The sequence below is a fragment of the Rutidosis leptorrhynchoides genome, chromosome 1 (genome assembly GCF_046630445.1).
Source record: "Rutidosis leptorrhynchoides isolate AG116_Rl617_1_P2 chromosome 1, CSIRO_AGI_Rlap_v1, whole genome shotgun sequence".
In the NCBI taxonomy this organism is placed as follows: domain Eukaryota; kingdom Viridiplantae; phylum Streptophyta; class Magnoliopsida; order Asterales; family Asteraceae; genus Rutidosis; species Rutidosis leptorrhynchoides.
Genome location: NC_092333.1, coordinates 108,697,466 through 108,708,471, shown reverse-complemented (window position 1 = coordinate 108,708,471; position 11,006 = coordinate 108,697,466). Strand labels below are relative to the sequence as shown.

At 30.8% G+C, this 11,006-nt stretch overlaps 1 protein-coding gene across 1 annotated transcript; it reads right to left on the bottom strand.

The window, feature by feature from the left end:
- Window positions 1–9,652: 9,652 nt before the first annotated feature.
- LOC139888107 (uncharacterized) lies at window positions 9,653–10,591 on the bottom strand. The gene has a single exon (XM_071871142.1). It carries the CDS (start codon window positions 10,589–10,591, stop codon window positions 9,653–9,655), a length of 939 nt encoding a protein of 312 aa, XP_071727243.1.
- Between the last annotated feature and the right edge of the window lie 415 nt (window positions 10,592–11,006).

Sequence of the window (11,006 nt, the reverse complement as noted above, 5' to 3'; positions counted from 1 at the left end):
CTATTGGTATATACACTCCAATGATCAGCTCTTAGCAGCCCATGTGAGTCACCTAACACATGTGGGAACCATCATTTGGCAACTAGCATGAAATATCTCATAAAATTACAAAAATATGAGTAATCATTCATGACTTATTTACATGAAAACAAAATTACATATCCTTTATATCTAATCCATACACCAACGACCAAAAACACCTACAAACACTTTCATTCTTCAATTTTCTTCATCTAATTGATCTCTCTCAAGTTCTATCTTCAAGTTCTAAGTGTTCTTCATATATTCTACAAGTTCTAGTTACATAAAATCAAGAATACTTTCAAGTTTGCTAGCTCACTTTCAATCTTGTAAGGTGATCATCTAACCTCAAGAAATCTTTGTTTCTTACAGTAGGTTATCATTCTAATATAAGGTAATAATCATATTCAAACTTTGGTTCAATTTCTATAACTATAACAATCTTATTTCAAGTGATGATCTTACTTGAACTTGTTTTCGTGTCATGATTCTGCTTCAAGAACTTCGAGCCATCCAAGGATCCGTTGAAGCTAGATCCATTTTTCTCTTTTCCAGTAGGTTTATCCAAGGAACTTAAGGTAGTAATGATGTTCATAACATCATTTGATTCATACATATAAAGCTATCTTATTCGAAGGTTTAAACTTGTAATCACTAGAACATAGTTTAGTTAATTCTAAACTTGTTCGCAAACAAAAGTTAATCCTTCTAACTTGACTTTTAAAATCAACTAAACACATGTTCTATATCTATATGATATGCTATCTTAATGATTTAAAACCTGGAAATACGAAAAACACCGTAAAACCGGATTTACGCCGTCGTAGTAACACCGCGGGCTGTTTTGGGTTAGTTAATTAAAAACTATGATAAACTTTGATTTAAAAGTTGTTATTCTGAGAAAATAATTTTTATTATGAACATGAAACTATATCCAAAAATTATGGTTAAACTCAAAGTGGAAGTATGTTTTCTAAAATGGTCATCTAGACGTCGTTCTTTCGACTGAAATGACTACCTTTACAAAAATGACTTGTAACTTATTTTTCCGACTATAAACCTATAATTTTTCTGTTTATATTCATAAAATAGAGTTCAATATGAAACCATAGCAATTTGATTCACTCAAAACGGATTTAAAATGAAGAAGTTATGGGTAAAACAAGATTGGATAATTTTTCTCATTTTAGCTACGTGAAAATTGATAACAAATCTATTCCAACCATAACTTAATCAACTTGTATTGTATATTATGTAATCTTGAGATACCATAGACACGTATACAATGTTTCGACCTATCATGTCGACTCATTTATATATATTTCGGAACAACCATAGACACTCTATATGTGAATGTTGGAGTTAGCTATACATGGTTGAGGTTGATTCCAAAATATATATAGTTTGAGTTGTGATCAATACTGAGATACGTATACACTGGGTCGTGGATTGATTCAAGATAATATTTATCGATTTATTTCTTTACATCTAACTGTGGACAACTAGTTGTAGGTTACTAACGAGGACAGCTGACTTAATAAACTTAAAACATCAAAATATATTAAAAGTGTTGTAAATATATTTTGAACATACATTGATATATATGTATATATTGTTATAGGTTCGTGAATCAACCAGTGGCCAAGTCTTACTTCCCGACGAAGTAAAAATCTGTGAAAGTGAGTTATAGTCCCACTTTTAAAATCTAATATTTTTGGGAAGAGAATACATGCAGGTTTTATAAATGATTTACAAAATAGACACAAGTACGTGAAACTACATTCTATGGTTGAATTATCGAAATCGAATATGCCCCTTTTTATTAAGTCTGGTAATCTAAGAATTAGGGAACAGACACCCTAATTGACGCGAATCCTAAAGATAGATCTATTGGGCCTAACAAACCCCATCCAAAGTACCGGATGCTTTAGTACTTCGAAATTTATATCATATCCGAAGGGTGTCCCAGAATGATGGGGATATTCTTATATATGCATCTTATTAATGTCGGTTACCAGGTGTTCACCATATGAATGATTTTTATCTCTATGTATGGGATGTGTATTGAAATATGAAATCTTGTGGTCTATTGTTACGATTTGATATATATAGGTTAAACCTATAACTCACCAACATTTTTGTTGACGTTTTAAGCATGTTTATTCTCAGGTGATTATTAAGAGCTTTCGCTGTCGCATACTTAAATAAGGACGAGATTTGGAGTCCATGCTTGTATGATATTGTGTAAAAACTGCATTCAAGAAACTTATTTTGTTGTAACATATTTGTATTGTAAACCATTATGTAATGGTTGTGTGTAAACAGGATATTTTAGATTATCATTATTTGATAATCTACGTAAAGCTTTTTAAATCTTTATTGATGAAATAAAGGTTATGGTTTGTTTTAAAATGAATGCAGTCTTTGAAAAACGTCTCATATAGAGGTCAAAACCTCGCAACGAAATCAATTAATATGGAACGTTTTTAATCAATAAGAACGGGACATTTCACGATAGATCTATCAATAGGATTCGCGTTTACAATACCACATGTAAATAGTAGTTACCAAGCTATAGGGAAGTATGCCAGTGGTACAACTCAACGTAGAATATATTTTTAAGTACTTGTGTCTATTTCGTAAACATTTACAAAAGCAGCGCATGTATTCTCAGCCCAAAAATATATATTGCAAAAGCAATTAAAAAGGAAGCAAATGAAACTCACCTAATGTATTTTGTAGTAAAAATACATATAACACCATTTAACAGGTATAAGGTTGGCCTCGGATTCACGAACCTATATCACGTATATATATATATATATATATATTAACACTTAATTGAAATCAGATAATTTCATCTATTAATTATATAATATTTATATAATAAATGTTAATGTTTATTTAATATTTTATGTAATATTAATATAATTATGTATCAAATATGTTTGTATGTATTTAAAAATAATGTTAATATTAATAATAATAAAAATTGTGTTAATGATAAAAATAATAATAATACTAATAATGATAACTAGAATGATAGTTTCAATAAAAATGATAATTTATAAATAATGAAAATTTTAATAAAATACTATCTTTAATAATAAATGATAATTTTAATAATAATAACAATAATAATAATCATACTTGTAATTTTAATTATGATAGATAATAAATGGTTTTTAATACTTATTTTTGTAATAATAATAATAATAATAATAATAATAATAATATTATTAATAATAATAATAATGATTAAAATATCAATTAATACCTTAGTAGCATTAAAAAGGAATAAATTGCCCGAGACAGGACTCGAACCCACGACCTCTCACTTAACACAAATATACAGAACCATCCCTCTGGTCCTTACTTTCTGCTATAATTACTATTTATTTCCTTTTAACTCGTCAACCTCATTCTTCATTATATGTTTCATAATCAACACATCATCATCGTTAATCTATATCATCATTATCATAGTCTATCTGATAACCATAATCATGATCATAATCATCACTAAACCATTATCACAACCTAATCTAATCATCATCATTTTCTTTTATTAACTCACGGTATCATTACTAGTACATCATCATCATAGGATCATCATTGTTATTGACATCATCATCAGCTTATATCTATCATCATGCATCATCTTGTGCTACATCATCATCTCGTCATTTCACTTTCATTCCCATCCGCCACATATAAAAAAAAATAGAAGTAGCGGCCTGATTTAATCAATGTTGTAACAGCCCAACAATTACTTAGATTATCTCGGCCCAACATTAAAAGGAGTCCATTAATGTATTCCTTTTGGGATGTTTGCAATGTAACAAATTAATTTATTTGCACGTGAACTTTAGAAGACTTTTAGTGATCTATCGTTTTCATTCATAGTACATGTATCATCCTAACTACTCATCAAATTACCATTCATCAATCTCCATATCAACAAAAGTTGTTGATACTTCGGCCCACAACAAAAGAAAAAGGGACGTGATTGGATGTACTCCTTTACAGCTCATTATCATCCCATCAAAACTTTATCATTCCACTAATCGTAACTTCAATTAAATAATACGCCTATATTAGCTTTTTCTTCTAAAAGCTCACTAGATGTAAACAAGAGTATAGTAGCAATAGCAGGGAAATTGGTTTGTGTGGTGGTTCACGTCAGAAACTGCTGTAGCAGTGGTTGTAATTTACGGTTGTGATGGTGTTTCAATAGAAAGGCCATTCGAATAGCAGCAGTGATAAACATCGAATAATAAAAAAAACGGAAAGCAATGCTCGATGGTGATGAAGTGGGTTATTAATGGGTGGTGTTTCTTCGGTTCTTTAAAAAAAACAGGAAAACAGAAGTATAACGGCTGTAGCAGAAACGAGGGAATAGTTAAGGGTTGTTGTTCGTGGTAACCAAAATATTCAAGGTGAGGTGTGTGATCATAGAGGAGTTGTATGATGGAGGAGATAGTATCGGGTTGGGTATGATAAAGGTGATGATTTGATGTGGGTTGATGTTTGTTGATTATCAATGATGGTGGTTATACATGGTGGTCCGATGGTATTGTAGTGGGGTGTTCTTGAATGGGTTATGGTGGGGATTCATGAACCGAATAGAAAATAGAGAACAATTTGAGCGAAGATGATGGTAGTGACATGGTTTTGTGGTGATCATATTGGTAATGATGTTCATCGATGGTGGTGATTCGATATGGTGATGGTTACATACGAAACAGTCACTGGTTAGTAACCATAGTTCTTAGTGATGGTTAGATGTGAATGAAGGTGAGGTTTGAGAAAAGAAAGAAAAAGATGGTTCTTGGTGATGAAATGGGTGTGAGGTGGTGATAGACTTGGTTTATCACAAATACCATATGCTTGATCTTATTTATAAACGGACTAAATTAATTCGACAGGGAGATCTTAAAAATATTATGAGAAAGAGATAGCTAAGGATTTTTGTTTGATTATGGGACAAATTTGCAATTAATCGTACCAATTATCAGACAATGAAAACAAAAATAATACAGTGTAATGTTAAACTTAACGAATATGATTCTATTCTCTTTAATTTTTATAAATTATAATATATAATAATAATAATAATGATTAATTATAATAATACTTTTAATAATAATACTTTTAATAATAATAATAAATAATACTGATAATAATAAATATTAATATCCCTATTATTATCTAGGTATTATTTATATAATGTATATATATATATATATTAACATATGCAGAATAATATTACAGAAGTTATATATATATATATTTATAGATTCATAACATTTTAATTATTTTGTATATTATTTACAAATAGTTGTTCGTGAATCGTCAGGCTTGGTCAAAGGGTAACTAATTATCCGAATGTAGATTTCAAACTTTCTAGACTCAACATTATAGATTTTGCTTATCGTGTCGGAAACATATAAAGATTAAGGTTTAAATTTGGTCGGAAATTTCCGGGTCATTACACCCACAATTCTTTAGGTGGTCCAAAAAACTCTTGACTCATAAACTTACTTACTCTATCGGAGCAAAGTGCTTTAATGGTCTTTTCAAGCTGATTATTTACTTCATTTTGGAATACTTTTGAATGTTAAAATAGCTTTATGTTTATGTTTCAGCAATTGAACATAATCATAGCTACTGTACTCATCAGTAAATGTAATGAAGTAAAATTAACTAAATCTACAAATTGTTCTTAAAGGGCTACATACAATAGTACGTATTAGTCCTAAAAGATCTTTAGCTCTTTTACCTAAATCGGAGAAAGAAGCATTTGTCATCTTTTCACATAAACATGACTCGCATACATCAAATGACTCAGAGTCAATTGATTTCAAAAGTTCATTAGATTGGAGTTTTGAAATGCATTGTTTATTTATATAAACAATATGACAATGTCATAGATAGGTCTTATTCAAGTCTTGCTTGAAGACTTTGGCGATGTAGGTATACACAAAATTCTCATTTGAAATTACACTATGCATATCAATTTCAAAAATACCATCACGTGGATAGGTATTAAGATAAATATATTATCCTTAGAAACTGAAATACCTATGTGTGTAAATGCAAGTTCAAAACTAGCATCTTTCAAACTATGTCGCTCGCAGTATTGAGAGAATAATGTTATTGTTCCAACAAAACAATAAGACCACTTAGAGAAGTAAGTTCAGAAGTACCAATAGCTTTAACAAAAGCTTAATCCCCCTTGCCTACTTGCAAATCCAGTGTGTCTTTCTTCAGTCTATTACTTCTTCTCATTCCCTTCATATTGTTACAAGTGTGAAGGCCACAACCAGTTAATAAAGATCCAGGAATTACTTGAAGAAGTATATAACTGTATATGGAATATACCTGATTTGCTAGTCTCACCAGCGTTGCCTTTTCTCAGCTCAGATTGGAAGATAGGACAACTTCCTTCTCCAATTGCCAACCTTTCCACAATGGAAACATTCGGCGTCTTTTGTTAGGCTTTCCTTCTTGGAAGGTGGAATATTTTTCCTAGCAAATGATTTGTCATTTTTCTTCCACAAAGTATTCAACTTATTCTTTTTCACCCTTCAATCCTATTTCTTCCTGATCATCGAACAACATTCGATAAGCATTTTGCTGAGCAGCAACAACTGTCACAACAGAAAGAAAGGATATGGGTTCTAAACTTTATTCAACTTCCAATTATGTTTGAGAACAATTCTCAGGTTGTAGTGCCAGTCTTGAAAGTTTGAACATTGAGTTTATCCTTCTCCAACAAAGAAGGAAGTGTGTTTTGGTTTACGTTTTGATTATTTGACATCTACAACAGATATAAGATTCAATTTAGTATTTTCGATTTTGAGCTTTAATAAATTAATAACCCAAGTTTTTATAATATTTTTAAAAAACAATTAATTTACGAATGCCTAAGATCCACATAGAGGTTCCATAGCCACATCTGTTGATCAGCTAGCAGTTATGGAGTCTATTGGTAGGTAGCGGGTACCAATTGCATTACAAGTACAACTCTTAGATCTTTATGGGACCTAAAGATATATGTAGTCCAACAAATCACTATTATCTAATTACATGTTTGTCCCATCATTGCCTCGAACTCAGGTCTCACCGTGAATACGATTAAGTCTTCCAATTTGGAAACAGTGGAAATTCACGCTAGTCTCACTAGATCGAAAAATCCACCTCGTGGCTATAATTCAGCCTAGTCTCACTAGATCAGAAAAATAACGAGGAGTGTTTGCAAGCTCATTGAATGGCATGACTTAAATTTGACGGGTATTTTGGAAAAAGTTTGTGTCAACGAATAATGCATGCGCACAAGATTCGCTTCGCTATTAGTTAAAAAACATTTTAACCAATTGTATATGTCGATTATGTTTGTGATCTAATTTGTTATTTAATTTATAGGATATAAAAATAACAAATACACAAACGTGTATCGTTTTAAAACAGTTTTAAAAGATGTCGTCCATATATATTATTTGACTTTCAAAATCATTTAACATTAAACTCGTTAGAGTTTAACTTATTTTAAAATCATCAATTTTAATCTTTGAAACTCGTTTAGAGTTTTATTTAATGTTTCCATCAAAAACATATGTAATTTAAGTCTCAAAATTATTTAACTTTAAACTCGTTAGAGTTTAACTTTTTAAAATCATCAATTTTAATATTTGAAACTCGTTACCGGTTTTATTTAATGTTTTCATCAAAAACATTTAGCATATATTATAATCAACAATTAAATATAAATGCGTAAAATAAAACACAATCATGCATCACACACACATAGCCTAGCCCAAAAATCCTATGCTTGATCCCATGAGCCGACATGGGATCAAGAGGTCAAACTTAAGGTAATATCGTAGCTCCCACTTAATTCAAGAATCAAGTGAAACCTGACAAACGCCATCGTTGTCAACTGGACCTGTTCGCCATCTTCTAAGTCAAAATCCACGTTGCATATTTATCTTTAATCTTCATCTTATTACATTTATTTAAAATTGAAAAGTACAACTAATCTAATACTTTTACAATTTAGAATAAACTTAAATACAATACTATGAAAATGTAAAATAAATATAATACAACTTTGGCTTCAGAATAGCCTTTCTAATAAAATAAATAATCAACATGACATAATATTGCGGTAATCAACAATCACAACAATCACATATAATCAAACACATAGGTCGGGGCATTACGGGCTATGTATGCAATCACAATTTTAATAACTACATTATTAAAACCTATATATGGCTTGTCCATGGTTATAATGCATGTGTATAACCATGGAATATAACAATCAACAATTATAATAAATATTCAAGCCATAACAATTAAATCTACAATTTAAAATAGTGATATTATTTCAATCATATTTGTGCGTTATGAGGTTAAGTATAAATCAACCGCGTTGACTTTAAAAACCAAAAAGGTTTCGACTTTTACCAATTCACCACAAAGCTAAATCTAAAGAAAATCACGCGACAATTAAGATGGTGTAAAAGCGGCTCGGATACCACTGTTGGAAAATCGTGTGTACTTTTAACAATTCAGAATTACGCAGCGGATAGTTAAAATAATAATCTTTTATTATTTTATGAACAAAATTTTACAAGATTAAATAATCACATATTTAATAAAACATGCACACGATTAAACCTTCCCATCGATCCAGTTACACCATTAATAATTGTCAAAATATGTAATTCACAAAGTGAGTAAACGATATACCTTTCTTGAAGAAACTGATTGAAGAAGAGAAACACACGATCAAAAGTATGACCGTCTCTTTGGATAGTCCACACTACACTTCAAACGAACGTCAATGGATGCTAGTCCAAACCCAAGTAACGTATTAATATAATCAAATTATATTAATACAACGAATAATATAAGAATAGATAATACTCCGTATGTGAAATTATTTGTTTGAAAGAAAATAAGATGTAATGCTCTAGTTTCTTTCTTTTGTTTTCGTATATCTCTTAGAACAAAAATTGAGTTACTTTTTTCTCACTATTTAACTCCAAGCCACAACCTATTATATTTATAATATGGAGTATATCAAAACAAAACAAGATTTGAAGATCTTTAATCATATCAAATATGATATGGAGTATATATTATATGTAAAAAATCTCATGTATGTACAAAACAAAAGATATCTCGTAGGATTTTGTTCAAGTATGTACAAAAACAAAATCTCATGTATGTACAAAACAAAAGATATCTTGTAGGATTTTGTTCAAGTATGTACAAAAACAAAATCTCATGTATGTACAAAACAAAAGATATCTTGTAGGATTTTGTTCAACTTGATTTATTTACTTGGGTAATATATATACATCATATATATATTTTATTTGACGTCTCGGTGTATATGTGTGTGACCCCGAAGGCTCAAATGAAGTTGGCCATATACTTATATGTTGTACCTTGCACATTAATCCTACAGATTTATCATACCAACTTGAGAAGACTCGAATGATTCCAACATGACATTTAAGCAAAGAAGTAAGAAATAGTTAAAAGTGTTTTTTATTGACCTAAAAGAATAATTGCCTGCTTCACCTAGCAATCCAGCATTTAACTAATGAAGCAATTATCAATTTAAAATCCTAAAATCATGCAGAAGCATTGTTTCCTTGTAAGAACGCATATAGATGGACCAACGAATTGCAGTTATCTTAGTCCACTTGAACCGATTTGAGGCGGGTTCATAAGTATCAATCGAGATTACATTTTCTTTACTATTATCCTCTAGCATCTCCAAGATTGCTTCACCTTTGTAACTAATTGCCATCGTCTTCACACAATCATAGGTTGAGCTTACAGTGAATAGCTTTTTAAACGATTTTGTAACATCACCCTCCATAATCCACACATCATAATCATATTTGGAAATGTTGTCATCGTGGGGAAGCAACACAAGAGACTCCCTATGCTTAGACAAGTCCACATATTCGTAACGTGCAAAACTATCCGGAAGATGTATCACTCCAAACTCTTCATTAGTCATATCAAACGAAATAACTACCCAAATTGCATCTTTCATATTATAAGCACACCAATAAATAAATTTGTCTACACATTCTGATGATGAAAAAAGACTTAACGATTTACAAAGCAAATTGCTTATTTTGCTAATTGAACAACTTTTCCAACACCCTGAAATAAACGACAAAATGTCAACTGTCCATGTCCAAGTCTGCATTTCCAACGAAGATGTAGGATATGTAATCTTGACAAGCTTAGGCTCACTAGTTTTTGGACAAACTCCAAATCCAAGAACAGATACATACCCCCGGCCAAAAACAACACATGGTATACTAACAGGTTTTTTAATCCAAGGATTCCAAATTACAGCAACAGAAGAGCCATAAAAACACACCAAACCTTGAGAGGTACCGACAAGTGTTGGTCCGATCATTTGTTTAATAGAATTTGGGAGAATTGCAGTTATATCACAAATATCTTCAGGAAAGTTATCATCATCAACAATTGATACATATCTAAGAGCACGCTCACCGGGATCTTCATACATTTTAAACAGGTGCGGTTGAGTTTGACGCAGACTGTAATCAGAAACAAAACGAGAGCTATCGATCAACGATTTCCATGGATTCGAGACACTTCTGAATCACATCAATGATTTCACCGGAAACCTATTCATGATTTCAATTTGGATTTCAAATGGTATGTGGTCTGACATTTTAATTAATTTTGAAATTGATTTTGGAGGAATGCAATTGCTAGGGTTACAACTTGGAAACGGTGAACTGGTGATTAACTGATATTTTCCATTGTCAATTTTTTCCCTCATTCATAAAAATTTCGTTTTTGTCTCTCAGATCTTTAACCCTCTTTTGTAACTACTCGGTATTTCATATTAGACCCTTAAATTCATAGGAAACCCACTTTTCATCCTTTAAAGTTTCAGTAACCAATTTTATGTTGTT